General features: G+C 43.7%; 1 protein-coding gene across 4 annotated transcripts in view; it reads right to left on the minus strand.

Moving 5' to 3' along the window:
- Positions 1-10,982: 10,982 nt before the first annotated feature.
- The window catches only part of SAAL1 (serum amyloid A like 1), a 17,737-nt gene continuing 14,375 nt past the window's right edge, over positions 10,983-14,344 (minus strand). For all 4 annotated transcript variants that reach the window (XM_026660144.1, XM_026660146.2, XM_026660145.1 and 1 more), the window contains 2 exons: positions 13,317-13,409; positions 10,983-12,625 (listed from right to left, as the gene is read on the minus strand). In XM_026660144.1, the coding sequence (XP_026515929.1) occupies positions 12,533-12,625; positions 13,317-13,409 (186 nt within the window). In that variant the 3' untranslated portion in view covers positions 10,983-12,532. The remainder of the gene's footprint in view (positions 12,626-13,316; positions 13,410-14,344) is intronic.

Genomic DNA, 14,344 nt, shown 5'->3' on the forward strand with positions numbered 1-14,344 from the left:
AGGCTTGATCCAGCTCTCATTGATGTCAGTGGAAAACTCCCATTGACTTCAATGGACTTCAGATGGTGCAATAATTTTCCATGCTTCCTTCACAGTAACTACTCTGCAAGAACACATTTGTTTCTTTAGTTTACCACTCTTAAATTTCTGCTTCTTCCGTTGTTTCTACTCATTATGTAGCATGGGAGAAAAAAAGTGATAAATCAGAAAATAAGTCTTACACTCAGAGAGGGAAGCAAAAGAAGGAATATTTTCTTATTGCAAAACCTACTCCTACAGCTGTGGACATGCTACCTGGTATGATTGATGTGCACAATTGTAACTTGGGAGCCTAAGGCTGCTCTAGTACGGTTTGTGCTCTACTAAAGATTTAAGAAATTGCATAATAATATGGTGGAATAGTTATTACTTCAGGTACACTAGACCCCCAAAAGTCTCTCATCTGGTCCAACAGAGCAAATACGATTTTATCGTCATTGTCTAGAACAAAAACACAGCACAGAAGACAAAGGTTCAGACTCTTTGGGAAGGAAAAGGAGAGAGACCATTATTGATACCAAGACATTTTGCCCAAGATCTACAGTGAAATGTTTAAGTGAAAATATAGTAAAGATGTTGCTTTCATAACTCTATTTTGTTAATTGCAGAAATGTCAATGATATAGCTCACTGGTTTTCAACCTGTGGTCAGTGGACCCCTGGGGGCCCGCAGATTATGTCTAAGATTTCCAAAGGGGTCTGCACCACCATTTGACATTTTGTAGGGGTCTGCAAATGAAAAAAGGTTGAAAACCACTGATATGGCTAAATAGTAGGATTTTCAAAGTGCTCACTGTTGGCCTAACTCTGCTCCCATTGACATCAATGGGGGTTTGATTTCAACAGGAGCAGCGTTAGGCCAACATAAGGGTTTTTTAAAAAAAAAACCTTAAGAGTCTAAGGGCACTGGCAGAGTTACAGCACCAGGAGTTACAACACCGCTCAGAGAGCGCTGAAGGGAAACCGCTGTTGTGTGTTCACACTGTCAGCTGCCTGCGCAATAGCGTGTTCACACTTGTGGTACTTGCAGTGGTATTCAGAGCGGTGCACTCTGGACAGCTATCCCACAGAGCACCTCTTTCTCTTTTGCCACTAAGACTTGTGGGAAGGCGGAGGGGGTCACGGGGCATCCTGGGTCCTGTCCCAGTGCCCCGTGATGCATTGCTTCGCATCCCAGCAATCCCTGTGTTTCTGTCTGCATTTGGCGCCATCTTTCAACAGTTTGTGCATTGCGTGCCCTGCCTCTTCAGGCTGCAGGAATGGATCCTGAACTGTTGACCAGTACAGGGGCGTCAGGTTTGTAGAAATTTTGGTGGTGCCCAGAACACCCAGAGCCTGCCCCCTCAAACTCTGCCCCCCCAACTCCGCCACCCCCACCTGTCTAAGGCTCTGGGAGGGAGTTTGGGTGGGGGGGAGGAGGTCTGGGGTACACACCCTGTGCTGGGACAGCGGATTGGGTGCTGGAGGGGGGCAGTCTCTGGGAGGGAGTTTGGGTGCAGAAAGGGTGAGAGGTTGGGCTCTGGGAGGGAGTTTGGGTGGGAGGAGGGGATCTGGGGTGCAGGCCCTGGGCTGGGGAAGGGGATTGGGGTGCAGGCTCTGGGAGGGAGTTTGGGTGCAGGCTCTGGGCTGGGGGTGCAGGCTCTGGGAGGGAGTTTGGGGATGGGAGGGGGTACAGAGGGAGGGGGTGCAGGCTCTGGGAGGGGGTGCAGGCTCCGGGCTGGGGCAGGAGGTGGGGGTGCAGGAGTGGGTGAGGGGTGCAGGCTCTGGGAGGGAGTTTGGGGATGGGAGAGGGTGCAGAGGGAGGGGGTGCAGGTTCTGGGAGGGAGTTGGGGCGGGAAGAGGTGTGTGGGAAAGGGGTGGGGGTGCAGGCTCTGGGAAGGGGTGGGGAGATGCGGCGCTTACCTGGGGTTCCTAGGCAGGGCGGGCCGGGGAGCCTCCATGTGCTTCTACCCCCAGGCACTGCCCCTGCAGCTTCTTATTGGCCGCAGGGGCGCTTGAGGCGGGAGCAGCACGCATGGACACAGACCCGACCCACCTCGCCCAGGGGCCGCAGGGAGGGGCCAGCAGCCACCTGGAGCGAGCATGCAGAAGCCGTTCAGCTCCGCTGCGCTGCCGGTGGTGGATGGGGATGCCTGGGGGGGGGGGGGGGGAAGCGCACAGGGGCGGCAGGCGGGGCCAAGGGAGAGACCCGGCCCCAAACACTGCTGGAGCCGGGCCCCAGGCCAGGAATATTCCTGGTGCCCAGGCACCACGGGCCCATAGAACTCTCCGCCTACGGACCAGTATGCTGCTCGCTCTGACCAACACGTCACAAGTGGCAGTGGAGTTATTCCTTAAACTACAAAGGCAAGAGGAGTGTGACACTGATGTCGCCATGCATAGTAGCTACGACACGAGATTACTTGTGGCATTCACGGAGGTGCTGACCACAGTGGAATGCCGCTTTTGGGCTCAGGAAACAAGCACTGAGTGGTGGAATCACATCATGATGCATGTCTGGGATGACGAGCAGTGGCTGCAGAACTTTCAGATGAGGAAAGCCACATTCATGGGACTGTGTGATGAGCTCGCCTCAGCCCTGCGGCGCAAGGACACAAGAATGAAAGCTGCCCTGCCACTGGAGAAGTGCGTGGTGATTGCACTGTGGAAGCTGGCTACTCTGGACTGCTACCAATCGGTCGCTAACCAGTTCGGAGGGGGAAAGTCGACCGTTGGACTCGTATTGATGAAAGTCTGCAGGGCCATTAATCGCATCCTGCTCTGAAAGATCGTGACTCTGAGCAACATGCGTGATATTGTGGATGGCTTTGCACAAATGGGCTTCCCTACCTGTGGAGGGGTGATAGATGGCACACATCTTCCAATTCTGGCACCAGACCACCTAGCTACTGAGTACATTAATTGCAAGGGGTATTTCTCAGTGGTTCTCCAGGCACTTGTCAATCACCGTGGGCGTTTCACAGACATTAACGCAGGCTGGTCCGGAAAGGTGCATGACGCACACATCTTTTGGAACACTGGCCTGTTCAGGAAGCTGCAAGCCGGGACTTTCTTCCTGGACCAGAAGATCACCATGGAAGCAGTTGAAATGCGCATTGTGATCCTGGGAGACCCCACCTACTCCTTAATGCTGTGGCTTATGAGGCCATACACGGGGCACCTTGACAGCAGCAAGGAGTGGTTCAACAATAGGCTGAGCAAATGCAGAATGACTGTTGAGTTTGCTTTTGGCCATTTGAAAGCCCGCTGGTGCTGCCTCTATAGGAAGCAGGACCTGGCCAATGACAATATTCCTATGCTTATAGCTGCATGCTCTACCCTCCATAATATTTGTGACGAGAAGGGTGAAAGCTTCACTCAGGGTTTGACCTCAGAAGCTCAGCACCTGGAGGCAGAGTTTGAACAGCCAGAGACCAGGGCTATTAGAGGGGCGCAGCGCAGGGCCATAAGGATCAGGGATGCCTTGAGGCAGCAAGTTGAAGCTAAAAGCCACTAATATTTGTTGCTATGCTCGGGAGTGCAGTGCTTGTAATGCTAGGAGGTGATTAGTGCAGACGATGCAATATGTGGGTTTAACATAATTGTATGTTGCTTTGCAGGGCTCTTCTTGCTTTCAGTTAATAGAATAAAGATTGCTTTCAAACCAACACAATTCTTTTATTAAAAAACAACAACCGGAGGAGAGAGTCAAACCAAAAAAACCCATCAGCAGAGAGGGATGGAAGAAGGGAAGGTCCCAGGAGGAGGAGGGGTCCCGGGACAGCTGTGTATGTCCAGGGATCATATCCAACTTTCTCCTTTGGAGTACAATGCAGCAGGTACTGTACTTCAGCAGGGCCAAACTGCAGAGGGATGGGTGTTGAGTGCAGTAGAAATCCAAGTGCTGGACTGTGACGGGGGAGGAGTGGAATGCCACAGATACAGACTGGAGCCAGGAGGTTGATAAGAGTGTATTGGCGGTGTCTGGGAGGTGCATGGGAAAGAGTTTTGCGACAGCGGCTGCAGGGGAGGGCGGGCGCAGAGCTGCTCGGGTTTGAAGAGCTATTATTGCCTGGAGCATGTCTGCTTGGTGCTCCATAACCTTTAAGAGCCACTCCGTGGCTTCATTCTGGCATGCCGCGTTCTCCTTTCAGTCCCTCTTCTCACTGTCCCGCCACTCCTTCGATTCCTGTTTCTTGGCGGTGGAGTGCATCATAACATCACGCAGAAAGTCCTCCTTAGTTCTTCTTGGCCGCTTTCTAATTCTGCGCAGCCGTTCAGCCGCCGATAATAAAGAGGGAGGCTGGGCTCCCAAGGTCATCTCTGTGAAGTTTAAACCCAATATTTTACAGAAGCAGTATTGTTTGCAACACAGAGAACACTGGTTTCAGAGTGGTAGCCGTGTTAGTCTGTATCAGCAAAAAGAACAAGGAGTACTTGTGGCACCTTATAGACTAACAAATTTATTTGGGCATAAGCTTTCGTGGGCTAAAACCCACTTCATGGGATGCATGCAGTGGAAAATACAGTAGGAAGATATATATCTATAGATATATAGAGAACATGAAAAAATACCAACACCAACTGTAATGAGACTAATCAATTAAGGTGGGCTATTATCAGCAGGAGAGAAAAAAAACTTTTGTAGTGATAATCAGGATGGCCCATTTCCAACAGTTGACAAGAAGGTGTGAGTAACAGTAGGGGGGAAATTAGCATGGGGAAACAGTTTTTACTTTGTGTAATGACCCATCCACTCCCAGTCTTTATTCAAGCATAATTTAATGGTGTCCAATTTGCAAATTAATTCCAATTCTGCAGTTTTTCGTTGGAGTCTGTTTTTGAAGTTTTTTTGTTGGAGTATTGCGACTTTTAGGTCTGTAATTGAGTGATCAGGGAGGCTGAAGTGTTTTCCGACTGGTTTTTGAATGTTATAATTCTTGACATTTGATTTGTGTCCATTTATTCTTTTGCGTAGAGACTGTCCAGTTTGGCCAATATACATGGCAGAAGGGCATTGCTGGCACATGATGGCGTATATCACATTGGTAGATATGCAGGTGAATGAGCCCCTGATGGTGTGGCTGATGTGATTAGGTCCTATGATGGTGTCCCTTGAATCGATATGTGGACAGAATTGGCAATGGGCTTTGTTGCAAGGATAGGTTCCTGGGTTAGTGTTTTTGTTGTGCGGTTGCTGGTGAGTATTTGCTTCAGGTTGGGGGGCTGTCTAAGTGAGGACTGGCCTGTCTCCCAAGAGCTGTGAGAGTAAGGGATTGTCCTTCAGGATAGGTTGTAGATTCAGTGATTTAAAACACAGCCAGTACTCACACACCTGTCACTAACTGGCTGACCCCAGGCAAGCACACATGAGCCACAAGACCCACAAAATGGCGAGTAGCCGCAGGGGCATGGTAAATCACTCTTCTCCGAACCCTGCTGTACACTGGGCATGTGACTCTTGGGGAGAGCCAGCACTGTAGGGGGAGCCTGATAATCATTCCTGTCCTCACACTTTCCACAGGAGATGATCATTATGGAAGATCTCTCGCTGCTGAAGGTTAGCAGGGAATCAAGGGAGGGTCTTCTCCAAGACTGCGGCTTCCGCCCTTGCCCCTATGCGGCTCGCCTGTGTGCAGCAATGGTCCCCACCCCCCGTGACCAGGGCCGCCCCGGGGGAGGGAGAGCGGGCAAGTGGGGCAATTTGCCTCGGGCCCAACAGGGGCCCCCACGAGAATATAGTATTCTATAGTATTGCAACTTTTTTTTTATGGAAGGGGCCCCCGAAATTGCTTTGCCCCAGGTCCCCTGAATCCTCTGGGCGGCCCTGCCCGTGACGGTACAGTGGCGCAGGAAAGTTACCGTTAATGGGGCAAGAAACAAAGCAGCTCTGCCAAAAAGCCTGCGGCAGTGGATTGCCCAGTATCTCCATGAGAGTTTCCTGGAGATCTCTGAGGGAGATTCCCGTGAAGTGAGGGAGTCAAGCAACAGCCTGTTCCACCACTCAGACCAGGCTTGCGGTGGGAGACAAGCCTGCTTTCTGCAACCCTCCTTTCCCCAACAACTCGCTTCAGCGATTCCCAAAATCAAATCCACTTACCAGGGGCCTCCTCTCCTGTTTGCGCTTCGCCAACATCCGACAGCTGTGACTGGCTAGCCTCCTCCGGGGTCGAAAAGTGCTCCTGGCTGCATGCATCTCTGACATCCGAGTCATCCTCTGCCTCTGGGTCCCCCTCTGCCTCCACATCCTCGTACAAGATTTCCTCCTCCTGGCTTGGTCCACTTTCAACTGGCATGAGAGCCACTTAAGTATCCTCAGTGGTCTTCGCAGTGGAAATGGGGTTGCTGCCAAGTATCAGGTCCAGCTCTTTGTAGAACTGGCAGCTCGTGGGCGCAGCACCGGAGCGGCGATTTGCCTCCTGCACCTTGTGGTAGGCATTCTGCAGCTCCTTCACTTTGACCCTGCACTGCAGTGTGTCCAGGTAATGGCCCCATTCTATCATGCATCATGAAATCTGTCCGTAGGTATCATAAGTCCTACGGCTGGAGCGCAGCTGGGACTGGACAGCCTTCGCTTCCCAAATGCTGGAGAGGTCCAGCAGCTCGGCATTGCTCAAAGTGGGGGATCGCCTGCTGCGTGGAGTAAGCATGGCCACCTGGAAAGATGCACTGAGACCACTGCATGCGTCACCGAGCAAACAGGAAGGGAACTTTCAAAATTCCAAAGGAATTTACGTGATGGGGATGACGGTTAGTCACCTGAGGGCAGGGCAGTAGAGTTCAAGCTGATGACCAGAGAGGCAAGAAGAGGCATTATGGGACACTTCCTGGAGGCCAGTCGCAGCGCTGTAATTGATCAGGGTGTCTACACTGGCACTGCAGCGCTGTAGCCCCGGTGCAGAAAGCTGTACGCCTCTCGTTGGGGTGGGTTTTTTTTAACAGCACTACAACTGCACAGTTTCTGTGCACTAAGTGGCTTGGCAGTATGTACACCTCAGGAGTTACAGCGCAGAAAGCTGCTTTACTGCACAGAAACTTGCCAGTGTAGACAGGGCTTTACTTAGCTACAGAACCTTTTTCCATATAATAATGTTCTGTACACACGTTAGCTAGTTATTTAAAAAAATCACAGATACAGTTCAACTGAAGAGATTTAACAAGAAAAATACAATATTGTAGAACAGTGTATTCATTCCAAAGGTATTTCCCTCTGTTTGACCACATATATGAATGAAATATCTGTGCTAACACTTTGGATCTTTGCACTTATCCCAACTCTTGTAGCCACTGCTCAGACAAAATTTTCATTGAAGTCAGTGGGATCAGTAAGGACTGAATAAGGACTTCAGGATTTAGCCAAACATTAACCCTCAATAAACACACTGCATAAAAATCTCTCTTTTATATCTGTGTATACGGCATGAGTGTGTGTGTGATCAACAAAAATTTTTGGAAGAAAAAGTGATTATTTTAGTTTCTTCCAGACAAGAAAAATATCCAAGAGGACAAAAGAAAATACAAAACAAAAACTAAAAAAGATATAACAGCAGTGCTCTTCTGATCACTAAACCAACCATTCATACAGAATGTTAATGGATGTTAAGGTATCCTGTATCAGGCATCTTTCACACCACTGTCACAAATGACGCAGACAGCTTGCCTTACAAAGAACGATTAAAGGTAGATAAAACAGGTATACAAGTATGAGAACTATATAATCACAAAAGAGGGAAAAAAATATGGGAAGTGAGAGAGTATAAACTAAAAATAGTAATGGGATAAAACTGAAAGCAGAAATTCAACCTGAAAGTAGAGAAAAAATCTCCCAACATTAAGTTCTGTGGTTTAGTCTCCCCATAAGGAAATGGTAAAAATCCCACCAGTGGGGACATATAAATTTATACTGGCAACACACTACAAAAATTGGAACGTAGAGCACAAACATGCATTGGCAGGGGAATAGATTAAATGTTCTAACAGTCCTATTCCAGTTCTAGTTTCTATGGTTTTATGAGACAGTGCTCCACCAGGAGGGAGCTATCCACAGGAGGCATATAAATTGCAATTTTACATAAAAACATGGGCCAAATTAATCTGTTGTAACTCCCTTGAAGTCAACAGAATTACAGCATAGATTAATCTAATTTAGTGTTTTCAAATACAATTCCTAGTTTGTTCATAGAACCAACTAAGCTTTTTCTCTTGATTTCTAAATTTCCCATCCCTGTAATATTTTGGTGCTGTCCCATATCACTAAAGCTTCATGCCAAGTTCAATTCCATTGGGACCAAAATCCTCTGTCTTCTTGGTTCAGCACTTTGATATGTTTCTCTTTTAGAACTCTGCACTAGTCAAAGAGATGTAGCTTTCTTTTCACGAAAGAAAGATAAGACGTCACTGAAGGGAACCATTCTGTTTGGGAGTAAGCTACCTGCCTGCACGAACAGGTATACACATTCAAAATCACAATGATGTAGATAGCTCTGGTTTGGCAATGAGCATGATAACAAGGCTGGAAACGGGAGCCAAAACTAAGAATAAAGATTATAATCTAAACAGGAGCATGATATAAAGCCTAGGCTGAGAGAGATCCCTTGTGGTAATTATGGATACTGCACTTGCATAACCTCCACACACATAAACCACCAACTAATGTAGGAACATAACTTGCATTTCTGAATGCTAAAAATATTACATATATTTGCCTAGTGTGCAGGGGAAATGCACACTTGCTGCCAGACTTTTGTTCAGCAAGTTTCCTATCACAGTGCTGCAGAGCTGGGATTCTACTGTATTTACCCACTATACCAGGGATTTTTTTAAACACACACTAACAAGTCCACAGGCTCAGTAAACATTATCTCTGCTCTAAATGATATTAGCATGAAAGGGATTAGCACCAAGAAATATGTCACGACTGAAAATATTTTAAAATCTCAATTTTTGCCTTTCAAACTTTTCATGAGAATGTAGCACCAGCAAAAGGTGCAAATCAGCAGCCTGCAGACTGAAACGCTTTATACATAGACTAGACACAGATGAGCAGCAGAAGCAAATAAAAAACCTCTCCCTACACTCTCCTGACAATACACCACAGCTCAGACAATGAAGGGCTGACTCTGGGGGAGTCATGAGCAGAGAGTTCAAACTACATTCCCATTTAGGGAATATCTACATGGAGAAATTTTCTGGCACAATTATATTGTAATAATTATTCTGCTATAATTATATCAGTACAAGTCCCTGTACAAACCGCTATTGCAAAATAAAAGTAATTTTATGCCAGAATAGAAGCAGAGTAATTACTCTTCTGACACAATATCACCTTTATTCCACAATAGAGGTCTATACAGGGATGTGTACTGATATAATAACAAAATAATAATTCCATTATAGCTATGCCACGAAATTTCCCTAAGTAACAAGCCCCCCTTTGTCAAACAAGTTATTTGGCTCAATACAGAGTTAGTTGGGTGCAATTCTTTGACCTGTGTTATATAGGAGGTAAGACTAGATGATCTAGTGGACCATTCCTAGCCTTAAAATCTATTAATTTAACTAGAATAGTGTTTTTTTGTATTGACTGCAGTCCAACAGGAGCTGGACAAGGATCTTCAGCTAATCTCATACAGGCCAAACAAGCCATCAGTCGGTAACAATTTTTTGTCACTATCTAATGAGTGTGAACAGATTGTGGTTGAAATCTTGGCCCCACTGAAGTCAATGGGAATTTTGCCATTGATTTCAATGAGGCCAGGAATTCACCCTAATTATTAAAAAGAACCCAACAGCTTGGCCGATGTCACTAGTGGACTCTACTCCACCAATAAACTATACTATGCTGATAATCATTCCCTTACAGGAAAGAGCCTGGAATCTTATCCCTTGGCCTGAAGGTCAACATTCTAGCACTCTGTCAGAACAGCGGAAAAAAGAATTTCAGAGGGGAGAGCTGTTCACTGAGGAGTCCCTACACCTAAAGCCCAATATATTAATAATATATCCCATTACCAGTCCAATTCCCTTTTAATCTTAAAACTCTGTAGATGAAATGTTGTTTAATGACAGTTGGCTTAGTTGTAAAAAGGTAGAACTCCTGAAACGGAGAATTTTCCATTCTCACAACATGTTGAGAAGTACTCGTATTATATCTATGGGGACCATTTTTACAGGGATTTAACAACACAGAACCACTGACATTTTTTGTTTATATAGATACTATCCTGAATTTAGAGCCACCCAAATCTAAACAGGTCCCATTTGTTTTCCTCTAATTAAAAAAGAAGTTAAAAATAGTCACTTTTTCTCCATAGCATATGATGTTCAGGCCATTTCTTGCAATGCTAGATATTACCCAGCCTATGGGGAAAAAAATCCCAGAAAGAGCTGAATCCTCTCGCCCACACCCATTCATTTAAAACACATACAACCTCTGCATAAAAAATTGATACTACGGAGTGGGGAATGACCTTCTATTGGCCAGGAGTTGGACTAGATGAGCCAATAGGTCTCCGTTCTCAATTTCTATGAAAGTTACTTTAAGGAGAGTTTGTAAAGCACTACACATCAAGAGATGCAAACAAGCAAAGGTTGTGAATGCTGAAAGAAACCTCTGGTACCTTCCAAATAAAGGCACATCTATGGTACTCTCTTAGATAAGCATAGTTAAAATAATGTAGTGAAAAGGCAAGGAGGCTACTTCCACTGGAAGAAAGATAATTTGTCTCATTACCTTCTCTCTGAGCTTTGTCTCATTAGTTTAAGTGACAAAGCAAAGGCTTACAATATATTGAGAGACAGGGTTAAAAACAAATTTCTGGTAAAGGAGGACATGTTTCACAGGATATTTTACAACAGGAAACAGGTTTCAGTTCTATTCTTAGAAGTTACCTTCACTCACGACAGTAGTAAATATTTGACAGTTCTTCAGAAGGTATATTTGACACAGGGCAAAGAAAACCAAAGTACTTTTTAAAAATATCTTTATTATAAACCTGTAGTTTTAATAAAATATTCAAAATATTCAAAAAAATTCCTGTAGCCACTCAGTTAACAACTGCTTCCAATAACATACAAAAAAAATGCCAGAAACGAGTGCAATTCTTATGGTGACTTCAGTCAGTGTTTTCAGGCTTTTCAGTCCCCTTGCCAACAACAGAGATGCTGTCAATTACCTCACGGAAAGGCTGAGTAATACCACCCCTGAAAACTAGAAGTGTGGATGAAAAGACTTAGCACACAGATACTGTATCTTCAATCATTACCTCCTGTACATGTAACTCACGGCAAGTAAAGTGGAAGCCAAGAGAAATCTGGATAACTGCGGAATGTATGTATGCTAATGAGCTATTCTCCATTAACTTGTTCCATCCTCCTTTATATCTCAAATTAATTTTGTCTACTTGTTGCCTGTCCCAGTTTATAGAAACGACATGAGCCAACATATTGTTGTAATATCTTTGATGTCCAAACACAGCAGACAAGATGAGCTGCACTGCACCCAGATAAAACATATGAAAATATACTGCAATTAAAAAAAACCTGAAGAGTGGGATTTTAAGAAGAGTTTGAGAGAGTTGAAATTCAATGGGAGTTGGGATATCTAACTCCCTTAAGCGTCTTTGAAAATCCCAGCCTAAAAAGCCATTTTCTAATGTCATTCAAAAAATAACATACATCAATAAGGAACGAGAACTGTTTGATACACGCTATTTTTCTGAACTGAAGCATAGAGAGCATTTCTAAAAAGCAGCGTTTTGTAATATGCAAGAGATTAAATCCAAATCTACTCTATAACTCTGAGTCAGGCGACTTGACTACAACAAGCAGAAGTTGCAGTGTAGCCTGAAAGTAATTCATTTTAAACTGTGTTGGAGCTAGATTCCCTAGATTGCCCCATAGTGAAAGGGGCTTAGAAATTAGATGTACAGACATCGTAGTGGACTATGTTGGAACATTTCTGCTATAACATCTGCACACACTACTGACATCTTCCAAAACAAAGCAAGTCATTTATCAGTGTGATAGAACTGCTTTTCTGAGGTGATTGAAGAAATTAATGATTGCTTAGCTAGAAGATATTTAAGATTTCTTATTGACTAACCTTCCTACCAAGAACAATTTAAAAGAGTCAATAGCATTTTAAAAGATTCAGTACATTTCATTGTTTCAACAGATGAAAAGCAGAAGCTCACAGTTTATTAAAACACAAAAGTATATTTACAGTTCTGCTTTGTGTACCAAATAAGCAGCTAGAAATCAAAAGCCTCTGATCACAAAAGCCGACAAGACTGCAGGATGAAGAACTGACTTCAAGTGAGTTTATTTCCTTCCCCATCCCAGATCAGGTTAATCCAAGATTAACCAGGAATATCTGTGAAATTTCTTAAATACCATCTGTAGGTAAGGGAGTTAAACTCATTCTTCTGAGTTTACTGACATGTTGATTTCTAAAATACTGTAAAGAAACAGTCAAAATCCTCATTCCATAGGAAGAAAATATTCCATGTACTTTCTTATGTCTGGAGCCTCAGGCTTGGGAAACGTTTTTCTAGACTGTCAGCAAGCGTCTGATCAGCCTCACGCAGCGTTTCAAGGAAACTTTCCACCTAGAAATAAAACACAAGTATGCCAAATACACTGAGATGGAACAAAGGAATTGCCATACTGGATCAGACCAGTGGTCTATATATTCCAGTATCCTATCACTGACAGCAGACAGTACTATTTCAGAAGAAGGTGCAAGAAACCCCGCACTAGGCAGTTATGGGATAATCTGCCCCTCAAATGTCCAAAATTAGAAGCTGGTTTGAAGCCTGAAGAACGAGTGTTTATATCACTTCCAAGGCTTTTTTTTTTTTTTTTTAAAGTGTTTACTAGTGTAGAACTGGATCTTCTAGTTATCTATATAAATAACTAAACCTTTTTTGAATCATGCTAAACTCTTGTCACAAGACATCATTGAGGCCAGTGACATTCACAGACTAACCTATAGAATACAATTGGCTCCAATACCAGTGAAGGTTTGATCGTGCTTAAAAAAATATACGTATATGTTTTTCATTCTTTGGAAATCAGATTTTTTTTTTTTTTAAATCACTCTATAAAAAAAAAGAAGCTCTGCCAATTTACGTGAGCTGATGATCTAGCTCAAAGTTTTGGCTGATGTGAGCCAAAAGAAAAGGAAAGAAAATAAGAATGTCTGATGTTGCATTAGATATTGCATCTTATGTCAGAGTAATCCCGCCCTCTCTAAATCTGCATGTTTCACCCATGTTAAAGATTTTGTCACATACTCACAGAAGTGAAATATAGTGGTAAAAGATTCTGAAACGCACAGGAGCATTTTTGTTCATTTAGATGCCCCTGGTTCAATCCCTCCAATATGTTTTCCTAGAAAACAACAGTAAAAAATAAACACAACTAGTATTTCATAAACAGTTGCTGAATACATAATCTCACAGTCACATGCATAGTGCCATATAAACAAGCCCCTTCGTTTTCATTTACCAAAAAACTCCCGGGTTTTACAAAAAGTATTATTCATTTTTTTCTGATTTTCACCCTACTTTTGTATCATTCAAATATATAAAAAATAACTTGTTTTATTAGGAAAATACAGATATCTCGTGCATTGTATTGTATTACGATAATACATTAGTCTGTGTGTATGTGCAAAGCTGTCTGTTGAAGTAAAGCTACATATTAGTCTACAAGATACACACAATACACAGTCACGGGCACAAGCTCTGAAGTGCGTGAGCATCTGAACATCCTGATGAATCTCACGCCCACCACGTACACATTTCAAGCTGTTATCAGATAACGGTTTAAAGATTTGACATATACAAATGGGAAGAAAACGAAAATCTGTATCAGAATACGTTTCAGAACTCAAGGAAGTCCTCAAAAGTTTTAAAAAAACAAAAGCAGGAGAAAAGGATGAAGTTGAGTGTATGCGCTGCACATGATATGACCCCATTATTAAATGTAAATATTCATAGTCTAATAGTTCTAAGTATACAACAGTAAACTTTTTATTCAAATGAAAAGTTTTATTTAGGGATTAGAGATATATTGTTTTCTTAAACTCAGAGGTGGCATTGTGTTTTGAGCTGTTTTAATTCTGCAGCAAACCACACTGATGAATGGAATTCAGAGCATTAGTCTACTGAATACTTTTTTCCCGTCTTTCCATCCACCAAAATAAACCCCGATATTTACCCAGAAAAATTATTAATAGTTTTTTGCACTGACTTTCATCTGTTTTTGTTGATGTGGTAATATACACTGATAAATTCCTGTGAAAAATCAAACAAAATAAAAAC

This window comes from Terrapene carolina, unplaced genomic scaffold (genome assembly GCF_002925995.2).
Source record: "Terrapene carolina triunguis isolate 2854851 unplaced genomic scaffold, T_m_triunguis-2.0 Scaffold715, whole genome shotgun sequence".
In the NCBI taxonomy this organism is placed as follows: Eukaryota; Metazoa; Chordata; order Testudines; family Emydidae; genus Terrapene; species Terrapene triunguis.